Genomic DNA, 11,273 nt, shown 5'->3' with positions numbered 1-11,273 from the left:
GTGTTCGTCCTGGCGGATGCTCCTCTGGGAACAATCTCTTCTGAATGACTTATGCGAGTACACTCATATTTCAAGGGGTGGAAAAAGCAAATATGCACATGTGTTCATTAAGGGACTTCCATTTTTGTCCAAAAATTGGGGGCACAGTAGTAAACTAATTTGAGGACAGTGGTGGCACTAAAGGATAAAGAAGACTAGCAGAAGACATCTAAGCATTTTTACCATCCTTGTGCAGCCTTGAAGCCGCAACTGCAACTACTTTTTTTTTTATCCCTGAGCCACTTCCTGGTGACGTGTGTCTGAAGAGATTTCACCTGAGGAAAGAATGAGGAGCAAAACGAGGACCTTTTATTGATCCAGTTTTGTGTAAAGTTCAGTTTTATTACGGCGTTTCCTAAAAAAGCACACGGCAGCGCGTGATACTGTTTTGCTTTGATTTTAAGTCCTCAGACTGTGAGCCAGCCTGTTGAGCTCCTGCGACAGAGCGGTGACCGTGTCCAGGATCCGCTGCCTGTCCTTCTCCTCCAACCGAGCTTCACATCGCTGGGCGAACTTGTCGGGGTGCCACAGCGCTTGCTGCTTCCGGAGCATCTTGCGAAACACCGGCACGTCCTTCCTGTCCACGCCGTGCAGCATCACGTCCAGCATCTCGTGCACTGTGCCTCGAGGAGCGGGCCACGGGATGTCGCCGTAGCTCAGCATCGCGCCACCGGTCGACGAGCCGCCGCCGCCCCCGCTGAAGGTGGCGGCGCACCTTTCGTCGTAACTGCGCTTCTTGCCCTGCCGGACCTCTTCCTCTTTGCGCGCCGCTCGTGCCAGATACTCCTCGTGCTCCCTCTGCAGCTTCTCGTTCAGCTCCTTCTGGCTTTGTGCTTCCTGCTCCCTCTGTTGGTTGCTCTTCTTTCTTTTCCACCCCGAAGACGCCGCCGCCAGCCTCTGAGCCTCGGCGTGCTTTTGATCAAAATATTCTTTTCTGATGCGGTCGGCCCAGTCCCCGAAGTCTTCCTCGTCATCATCTACAGGGAGAAAATCGTCAGCTGTGAAACAAATACAGCAGAGTTATTATGAAGTAAAATGGAACATGTTATTTGGTATGTAATAATGAGTTAAAATGTACCATCATATACTCCAAAGGTATCACAGAATTCATCCTCGCATTCGCCGAACAGCTTTTCCATCCACTCCTTCTCAGGGTCTCTTTCAGAAGGGCGGCTCATGTTTTCGGCAGTCTGAGGAATAAAAAAAAAAAAAGAGACCCGTATGTGAACAAGATCCAACACCTGCAAACTGTTCAAAGGACACAGATGAGAGTCACACATGAAACACAAATAGAAACTTGCAAGAGATTTAATGATTAATCTGCCTTTCAACAACAATAACTCTGAATGTCCACCGAGAGTTGATCATTACACCATACTGAAACAAATGGAAAACAATGACTAGCTGGAAGTGTGTATATATATGTGTATACATTTTATTTGATTGTTCATCTATTTATGATTTTGGTAGGATTCTTTAGTCATTTAATATGCCTATTGTGGTCATTATGCACCTAAATAATAAGGCAAATTAGTAAAACCAGCGACAACTTGGGCAAATGTCATGTGATAAAACGTTTTAAGGCAGAGAAAATACCTAAACCAAAACGTGTGGATTCTTAATTTACGAAACAAATTAAAACGATTAATCAATATATTATTGACACACACAGTTCTCAATAACAGCTATTGAAACACGACCACTGATCCGTTACTAAATGTCCAAATGTCTCACCTTTTTATGCTGACTCCAGTTTAGTAGATCCTGAGGTGTGACTCCGGCGTTGTTTGGCTCATTCAAAGCTGCAGGACAGCTCTTCTTCAGCGGAACAACCAGGTCATCGTACGCTGCGGGGGGACAACAGCAGACAAAAGACTTGAGAAAAGACGGCAGCGACGCTGTGGTCGAAGCACTCGGCGTCGCTGCCGTGTCCCCCTTACCGGACTTCCCGTGTTTCAGGGCCCGGTTGACCGCGGTGTGGAGCGCCGTGTCTCCTTTGCGGTCCTTCCGGAGGACATCGGCCCCGTGTTGCAGCAGCAGCCGGAGCACGGCGTCGTCTCCCGAGCTGCAGGCCAGGTGCAGCGGGCTCCTCTCCCTCTTGCCCTGGGAGAAGTTCACGTCCAGGTCCCGGTGCTTCCGCAGATACGACTTGAGCTTCAGCAGGCCGCCCTCCTCCACGTATCTCCACGCGCGCTTCTGTTTGCGAGACAACATGCGGACTGACAAAACAGAAGCGAGCGGGGAGACGGAGGAGGTTATTTGGACTTTCGGTGGGTTGTGTTGGCTTTGGTTAGCTTCTGTAGGCCGTCGGCTAACCCCGGTCCTGCTGCCTAATAGCTCCGACGCCTGCATGTGCTCGGAGCCCAACGTTCCGGGGGCGGACTGTCCCCTTTTTGTGCCACTAGGGGTCATTATTTTACTATCGCTAAAATCATGGTTTGACAAACTAAACCCTTGTTACCTCAAGCAGGAGAGGATGCCCCAAAACACAACGTGTACTCCCTCCTAGTCTTTATGATGGGAAAACAGAGACTCACTGTTCATCCTATGTTGCCGTCTTCTACGGCGCCGATGTGTAATGCCAAAAATGTCTGTGCAAAATTGTCCACAACAAATGACTAAGCCCTGTCTGCTCTTTCGGGGTTCCTGTGCTTCAGCCTGCTTTCAACATGCCACCTGTCAGGAAGATGTCATGTAGAGAAGTCCCTCTGTGTGCTTTTGTATGTGGTTGTATACTGCACATCAGAAGTTAATAAATATTTAAATGCCCCCCTAAACACGTACTAATAATTCATAGTAATGGAATAGTCTATGATAATTTGTTAAATTCTAGGATTTCATATTAAACTAGCTAATAAAAAGCTACATGAAGTGTTATGACTCCGCGCGCTCGGGTGCAGTTAAGCGCTAAAATGTTACAGCTGTCTGAAATCTGACAGAAATCGTCCCTGTAGACTGGAAGATGAAGTCCAGTGTTTGACATCGGTCCCCACACTTATTTTCACTGAAGACTCACTTTGAATACTTTTGTAAATTATATAAACTTTCATGAATTCATGAGAAGTAGAGGGAATTCATTTCCACCAAGATTATTTTGTTTGTTATTAATCATTTTTAATATAAGGACATGTCTTGATGGAGAATTCAGGATATTCATTTAATTTGGTTAATACTAAGTCTTATTTAACAGCAATCCTCAGTGCAAACACATCTACATGATTACATACATGATTCATTCATGTACTCGATTTAATGTGGATTGTTGTACTGACCCCTTCAAGGTGTGGCTGCAATATCAAAGAAGAGTATTTGCAGTATGTTGCATCACTAACAGAAAAATCTCTGCAATCTAATATGTTGTAAGATTAAAGCCACGTTTGGGCTTCATAAGCTAATGCAGACTGGTGTGGTCCTGTGTCATTTCTTGCTTACTCGCTGCTCTCCTTACCTGTGATGCTTCAACTAGTGCAGCTGAGCCTCTGAACTGGCTCGGGCCTGCTGCAGATGACAGGGCATCCATTTAGGCCTGAGGGAGGGAAGGATGCACAATGGAGAGGATAGAGGAGGGAATGAAGGGACACTTTGTGCCTTGTGGAGAGGGTGATGTTCTCTGAGACTCACATAACCCAAGATCCGGAGTCCCCAGAAGCTCGGGCGCTTCCGCTCTTTTCTCCCGTCGGAAACGACGTGTTGCCACTAACGATGGCCGTCTTGTCTGGACGCCTTTGAAATGTCAGCCATCTCAGGAGAGACGCAGTGAAGGCAGAGACTGAGGGGGAAAGAGACTTCTAATTCGTCACTTCAGGTGTTTTTAGTCACATGTCTGCCACTCTGTGTGCTCGAAGCTTTATCGTCCTTTTGGTGTTTTTTCCTACAGCTCCCAATTGCCACAGTGTCTACAGCTAGCACCCATTGTCCCCCAAGGCCCCAGACGAGGGCCCTAAAAGCCGAGAGATGCTTCTGAAAGACAGGATATCCCCGGTCAGGAACCCCTACCTCTGCTTTCCTGCCCGACCTGCTGACTCCTATCCTGTCCGTGAGGTCTGTCGTCCTCCTGGGACGACGGCGCAGGGAGGAGCCCACCAAGACCGGGCGGCAGGAAGCCGAGGGCCCTCCAAGACGCCCCGGGGGTCAGCATCTCATCCTACCAGGACCAAGGCTCCAGGTCCACCATTGTGGAAGGAGGAAGGAGGAGAAACGTGTGCACGCTTCCTTTGTCTATTTTTTGCATGACCTGGTTTATTTGGTTGTGATTTATGGACAGCTGAACCTGACGCTGCTGACACAAAGGCTATTGTGAGCAGTTTATATGACAAGGAATGAGTTGAGGCAGGCAGTTGTGTGCCTTCTCACCTTTGCCTTGAGTTTCTGTTGATTTGCATTAGAGGAAATCAAACACTGTCCAGTCTGGTGAAGTTTTGGGGTTTGGCTTTTTCATAATCTGCATTGTGTAGATAGGTCACCTCCTGATAAAATAAAACAAATATTTTTAATAACTCACCCCACACTTGTATCAAACACATTCTGTATATTGTTTATTGTGTCCATTTTTGAACATTATTTAGTGAACATTTTGTACAATCCACTGTCTTTCAGACATAGTACATCACTTTTCCCTGAAATGACTTATTTTATATATGTATGTAATAAAAGTAAAATATGTAAGTAATTATTATACTTTTTAATATTGTGGTCCTTAAATTGCTTTTTTATTTACATTTTCTATGAAAAAAATATGTTATTATAGTGTGGACTTACCTTAACCGGTTTGATTAATTTCCACTGAAAACAGAGAAAATATTGAAAAAGCTGTTTGTCAATTCTTAAATAAGGAGAAAGAAGACGGTGCAAGCCTTCTTCCAGCGGAGACACACTCCGCCTTCACACTCTTGTTATTACAGAGGAATGAAAATATTTGTGTAATCATTTCCCGGCCGACATGCTCAAAGGGCACGAGCCCCCGTTTCTCTTGTAGTTTGTTGTCTAAGCGTTAAGCTCATGCCATGAAATCTTGGTAACATGATCAGCTTCATAAAACTTAAAAACCCATGTCAATATATCCAGATTGTCTTTCATGCAGGGCTTTGACTTTGATGCTGACAGGTGGAGGATTACATGACAATTAGTCCTGTAAAGAATTACTGCTGGGTGGAATTGTACTGTACGCTGTTTCATCAATAAAACCACTTGCACAGATTCTCAAGTGCACGGATTGTTCCTCCATATCTAACGTTCTTCTGGTGCCTGCAGCTGAGTTCCAGAAAATTCTTTATCTTCTGCAGACAAACCTTTGCAGACTAAATGGAGGTATATTTCATAACGATTCTGTGAAGTCTGGGTTTATGTCTCGGGCTCAGATGAGATTAAAGAGCTGAGGCGACGATGAAGGAGACGCAGTGAATGTCGCTGCAGCTGCTGGATTCCTTTTCTCCCACAAGGACGAGGACGTTTTCAGATTTCACCTGTGGAATTTAAGACACAGATGACTTTTGTCACATTCACTAAACCTCCACCCACCCTGACTAAAGCGCACACAAACTGTAATTGTAGGTGATTAAAACTAAGCGTCTCCGTCACAGGTAATACACAGGGGCAGATAGTCGACTCCCACTTCAAATTAGTAACCGGGGATTAGTTCAATCCCTCTGTCTCCCTGCTGTTGCTGATTACATTGTGTAAAAAGCTCTTTACAGTAAAAATGGCTGAATTAATATAAAGCTCAGCAACCTGTTGTGTGTGTTTTTACCAAAACAAGACATTGAGTTTTGCCTAATGATTATGAACTCAAGGAGAGACATTACGGGGTCTATTGGGATTTTTTGAAACAGAAAAAAAACCCCAATAATGTCGTGGTAATTAACCCTTGAGACTTAAACCCCTCCAAAACAAAGCTAAATGTCCTCTGGTTGATCCAATTTAGAAACTTTGTTTCTCACTGTTTGAGTTGAGCGAATTGGAAGCGGCAGGAGAAACAAACATCCCAGGCGAGTGAAAAACAGAAGTCAAACTTGCATTTCCTGCAGACACACGCTTTGATTTCCACCCTGCGAAACAATAGGAGGGAGACTGCCTGCTCCGAGCAATGCACCAACAGGAAGAAGCACATTCACTGGATGGGAGAAAATACATTCCAGCGAAACTTCACAAGCAAAAGAGTGACACGGAATGTTTGGTTTTTTGTCAAAAGCACTTTTTTTTAATTACAAATCGTAGACAAACAATTCAAAATGATGCGTATTCACAAATGCTTATTTGTGCAGAGAACAAATTCACTGCCGATCCGACGCTCAATAAACAAACTCATTCCTTCATATGCACATATCACACAACCGCAGACTGTCAGGGGAGCCACCTTTAATTGGGCTCTACACCAGCCTGAAAACATTTGTCAGCTGCCATCTGTCTGTCTGTCTGGGATACCCCCCCCCCCCTCCCTGCTAACCCCCTCTCCTTACAACACTCCTATCAGACTCCAACACCTCACACACAAACACACACAAACGTAACACTGCTGGCAGTAATGCAGATACTACAGCCGGAGGGAGGGAGGGAGGGGGGGGGTCGTCTGGTTGATATCACACTTCAAGTGCTTACAAATAAAAACAAGAACAGTAGGGGTCAATGGGTGCCTTGACGACAGGGTTGCGGTGGTCAGAAGCTCGGCGTTTTGCATAAAAAGTCCACAGGAGACCCACAGGAGACCCACAGGAGACCCACAGGAGCGTGTGGGTTCCATTTAAAATACATTCCACTTTTTCAAAAACTCTGGGTAATTCTTGGTCCCCTTATAGTAGAAAGTTCAGTTTTTCACCCTTTTCAGCGTGGCCAGACACCCAAAACCACAACCCTCGTCCTCCTGCGATTGGTTTCAGTGGTCCACAGGTTCAGAGAGTAGCGAAGGTGACACTCTGACGCAGGTTCTGACCCGAGAGCAGGGTCCCAGCGCTGTACAGTTTCGATTCACCCGCTTTATTCTGCATTGTTCACCTCGTCCCCAGCATGCATCTGGGCCCTCAGCCGTCATCACACCTTGGTGGCCAGCGATTGAGCCTCTGTCTTCTGAGAGGACAGGGAGCTGGCGGGACTGGCGTGCAGGGACTTCTTCAGGTTGAGCAGGCACAGGCACTGGGATCTGAAGCGCAGGTCGAAGAAGGCGTATAGAAAGGGGTTGAGGCAGCTGTTGACGTAGGCCAGGCAGGTGGCGTAAGGATGAGCCACCAGCAGGAAACGCAGGAAACTGCAGGTGGCGGGAAACAACTCGAGGTAGGAGAGGGCGTCGGCGGTCTTCACAATGTGGAACGGCATCCAGCAGGCGGCAAACACCACCACCAGCGTGGTGATGATCTTCAGCAGCCTCCTCTTCCGTTGGTCCTCCTTGCGCAGGGTGTTGAAGTGGCGGGTGACGGTGCAGCCGATGAAGGCGTAGCACACCATCATCGCCAGGAAAGGTAGGAGGAAGCCCAGAGCCGAGGAGGAGATGCTGAGGCCAGTGATCCACAGGTTCTCATGGTCTTTCGTGGTCACCAGGCTGAAGTCCATGCCGCAGGTTGTGCGGTTGTTGGTCGCGTCGTATTTGGTGGTGCGAAAGAGCAGAGTCGGAGCAGCCAGCACACCGGACAGCAGCCAGATGGCTGCCAGGCAGGCTTGCATGTGACCGCGGGTGCGCAGCTGGGTGCTGGACAAGGAGTGGACGATGGCCAGGTAGCGGTCGAAGCTCATGCAGGTGAGGCAGAAGACGCTGGCGTACATGTTGAGCAGGACCACGTAGCTGCTGATCTTGCACAGGGCCACGCCGAAGGGCCAGTGGTAGCCCATGGCGGTGTAAACGGCCCACAGGGGCAGAGTGACCACGAAGGTGAGGTCAGCCAGGGCCAGGTTGCCGATGTAGACGTCGGCGGCGCGCCGCTTGCCCTGCGCCCTCCAGACGGTGAAGATCACCACTCCGTTTCCAGAGAGGCCGAGGATGAAAATGAGCATGTAGAGCACGGGGATGACGGAGAATGACGGCGTCCACTCCGAATAGTCACACATGGAGGAGTTCTCGGCCTCGTCGTAGTCGTAGTAATCATAAGGACCTGCAGTTGACTCCATCTCTGTTTTTTGTTATTATCCTTTAAAAAGAAAAAAAGAAGGGGGGAATGATCTGTGTGGCGTAGATAGATCCAAACTAGTTATCAGCACTCTGATGTCTGTAGCAACATGTGAAATCTGCCCACCCTTATATACCCCCCACCCAGACATGAAACCTCCCCGGACGCCCCTCCTCCCCTCTTCCTCTCCTCGCCTCCCTCTGCCCTCCCCCTCTCTGCTCTGAAGAACACCCTCCCTCACTGCGTACATGCCCATCTCTTTCCATTCAGTCGCTTAAGGCTTATAATATTAGAGTTAAAAATAAGTGGATGTTTTCCTCAAATGTTCTGCATAAAGTTCTAGAAATAGCTTAGAGGAATCCAGGGTGAATAAAACTCAAAATGGTCAAAATATGCATCTTTTAGAACTTGCCACAGATATAATTGCGACAATCTATTTATTTTAGGGAATGGTAGGTCATTTGGACATGTTTTGGACACTAGCCTATGAGTCACGTCTGGGCATGACTTTCCACAAGTAGTTCATTTCAATATCAACCGAGAGTCGTATTGGTACCGGAGCACTCTGCTGAAATCCAAATGAGAGCGATTAACATTTCTATGTCTGTTTTGTTCATGTCTCTACATGTTCGTACAAGTAAAACCACATTCTAAAGCCAAAGTACAGGTGCGTTGAGTGCTAATGAACCACAGGTAAAGCAAAACTTTGACCTTAGTAACATTAAGGCAAAGACAAAATGCCAAGAAACATGTGGAATAATCATCCGTTAAAAATTATAATATGATCAGACTTTTTAAAGTCAAATTGCCAAGATTTAAAAAGACAAAAATGTAGGTGACGAATGAACACCTAAATTGATCAAACATAACAAAACAGTGATAAAACAGTTGACTAAGGGCAAGAGTTGTAACCAATTTTTTTTTTCAATTTTAAAGCTACTTAAGAAGAAACACAAAGTATTTATTAAAAGGGCTTGCAGGTGACAGCCTTCTTCTGCCTCTCTTTCCCTGCTGTCTCTTGGGTGTATTTGTTGGCCCAGGTGGGTCGCCTCAGTCTCCAGTCGGCTCCGTCTCTCAGCAGAGTGGCAGCAGTGGCGCCGGGGGCAACAACCTTTAGACACAACTACTGTATCACTCAACAATCCTTTCCCTCTGCTGATCCCTTCCTCCCCCACTCCGTCCTCCTCCACTGCCCCCCCCTCCCCCCGCTCATCTCCGGCTCCCTCTCATTGTGAAGATGAGGATTGATTCCGTCTTCCTCCGCTTTCACCAACGTCATTTACTCTCAGGGAACTGTTACTGACAGTTATTGTGATGCGATCTTGTGTAGTTAAATTAAACTGATGGGGTTGTGTTTATGTGCCTCATCCTGTGCTCTCTCTCGCCCTCTCTCGCCCTCTCTCGCCCTCTCCCTCTCTCTTTTGGTTGATTGTCCGTCCAGCTCTTTGTCCATCCGGCAGGACAGGAAATAAGGCATAAAGCGAGCTTCCTATCTGTGCTGTGGTGGGTCTGTGGACTGTTTTTAGAATGTGAATATGCCGCTATATTAAACAGAAGGCCTTGATGAATACATTGATCCACCCACTCACTTGTTTTTCTCTTTCAAAATCCCCTCGTTAGCCGTCATAGATCAGTATTACAATGGCCGGATGAGAAACACGGAAATAAAAGCGTGACGATCTTGCTGCAGATAGAGACGCATCTGATGCACAGCGAGACAACAAGCCTCCATCGCTTCATTCAGAGTCCTTCATGTTTGTCCTCCTAATGGCCCACCTGTGTCTCAAATAGATTGTTGTTATTGTTGGTGCTTGTCATCTCATGTGTGGCCACGTGCTGTAAACCACACACCATGAAGGGCCCCGCGCTCCATGTGTTCGTGCACTATTCACTCAGTAACAGACGTATCCCTGGTTATCATAGAAGAAAAAAAGGATGAGTATGTGATCCTCAAAATATGAGCCAAGGTGAAAAGACACAAATACACCAGAGTGGTGGTCTGAGCTGCAGACGACCTCTCTGATCCTTCATCGTGACCTTTTGCGTTTATAGGTCTGTTTTAGGTGATAATCGCTGCACAAAATGAGCGTGAGGTGTGTGTTCTTGTTTTCTGAAGGTGTGTGTGAGGGTTTGGTGGGGGTTCGACAGTTGTTTGATGTGTGTTAAGCTGTCAAGGACCACATGCACGGGGCCCCCCTGCACTGAGACAGCTGGCTCCTCCGGGCTTTGTTTGCCATCGAAAAAAAAAAAAAATCCTGATATCACACGTCTGACCTGATAGCAGCTCGACCAACAGACTCGCGGACAAACGGCTGAGCCAGCACAATTTACATTAACAATCACATCAACGGTCTCATCCTTTCCTTTAATTATCTCAATGCTGCCAAAGGCAACACCTCCGGCAGCTCGGCTGGAAAGCTTCAACATTTGCTCAACATCACCCTTTACTTTTTCTTGTCAGCAAAGACGATGAGGTTATTAACACCAGCTTGTTAGGACACAAAGGCTACCGGGACTCACCGGTTCACACATTTTCTTGCTGTTCCAGGATAGACTTTTTTCCGGCTTTTGAGTTTTACAGCTTTTTGCATGGGGGGGGACAAAAAAACAGAAATCCATCAGTCCCTAAATCATCTGGAACTGAGATAGACCCTGTGGGTCGCCTGAAGGTGGGGTGAGTGGAGGGATGATCGGGCATGACAGAACAGACAAAACAGAATGTATTTCATTTCGATTGTTGATTCACAAGAAATGGGCTCCAACCTCAATCTAAGTATGATAATGTAATAAGCCCTGCAAGTAGATGATGTTTTCTACAGCTTCTTCTTTTCGTTAATTGTAGATTTATCCATTTTTTGCCCACATGGCCACCTACCGGCTTCATACGGCAGGAAGCAGCCGGTGCCGTCTTCTTGCAGAGTTTGTGTCTACACGATAACGTGCACTTCCTTGACCTCACTCAGTGCGCACACACACGTGATGTTTTTATGACCTTGCGACCCTTCTGACCCCGCTGCACCTCATCCAACGCAGCAGCAGCTACTCTGAATTTGCAGCTAACGCACACATGGATGTCTGTTTGCCGGAGGACACTTCCTGCTTTGAGGACGTTGTTGTTGTTTTGCGCTAGTTCAGTAGCTGGCC

General features: G+C 47.0%; 2 protein-coding genes across 3 annotated transcripts; both read right to left on the bottom strand.

Moving 5' to 3' along the window:
* Positions 1-256: 256 nt before the first annotated feature.
* Positions 257-3,408, bottom strand: nfkbil1 (nuclear factor of kappa light polypeptide gene enhancer in B-cells inhibitor-like 1). Of its 2 annotated transcripts, none has more exons than XM_037484631.2 (4): positions 1,980-3,408; positions 1,774-1,886; positions 1,118-1,229; positions 257-1,016 (listed from the first exon to the last, which is right to left on the bottom strand). In XM_037484631.2, the coding sequence occupies exons 1-4, from the start codon at positions 2,449-2,451 to the stop codon at positions 439-441; spliced, it is 1,275 nt and encodes a 424-aa protein (XP_037340528.2). In that variant the 5' UTR covers positions 2,452-3,408; the 3' UTR covers positions 257-438. The 2 variants fall into 2 exon arrangements, with proteins under 2 accessions (XP_037340528.2, XP_037340526.2); XM_037484629.2 differs by having other exon boundaries at positions 257-1,037; positions 1,980-3,406.
* A 2,810-nt stretch (positions 3,409-6,218) lies between these two features.
* LOC119226548 (apelin receptor B-like) lies at positions 6,219-8,223 on the bottom strand. Its single transcript, XM_037484635.2, has one exon. It carries the CDS (start codon positions 8,128-8,130, stop codon positions 7,063-7,065), a length of 1,068 nt encoding a protein of 355 aa, XP_037340532.2. The 5' UTR covers positions 8,131-8,223; the 3' UTR covers positions 6,219-7,062.
* Positions 8,224-11,273: the final 3,050 nt, after the last annotated feature.

This window comes from Pungitius pungitius, chromosome 18, assembly GCF_949316345.1.
Source record: "Pungitius pungitius chromosome 18, fPunPun2.1, whole genome shotgun sequence".
NCBI classification, from domain to species: Eukaryota; Metazoa; Chordata; class Actinopteri; order Perciformes; family Gasterosteidae; genus Pungitius; species Pungitius pungitius.
This window is presented reverse-complemented; position numbering and strand designations above follow the sequence as displayed.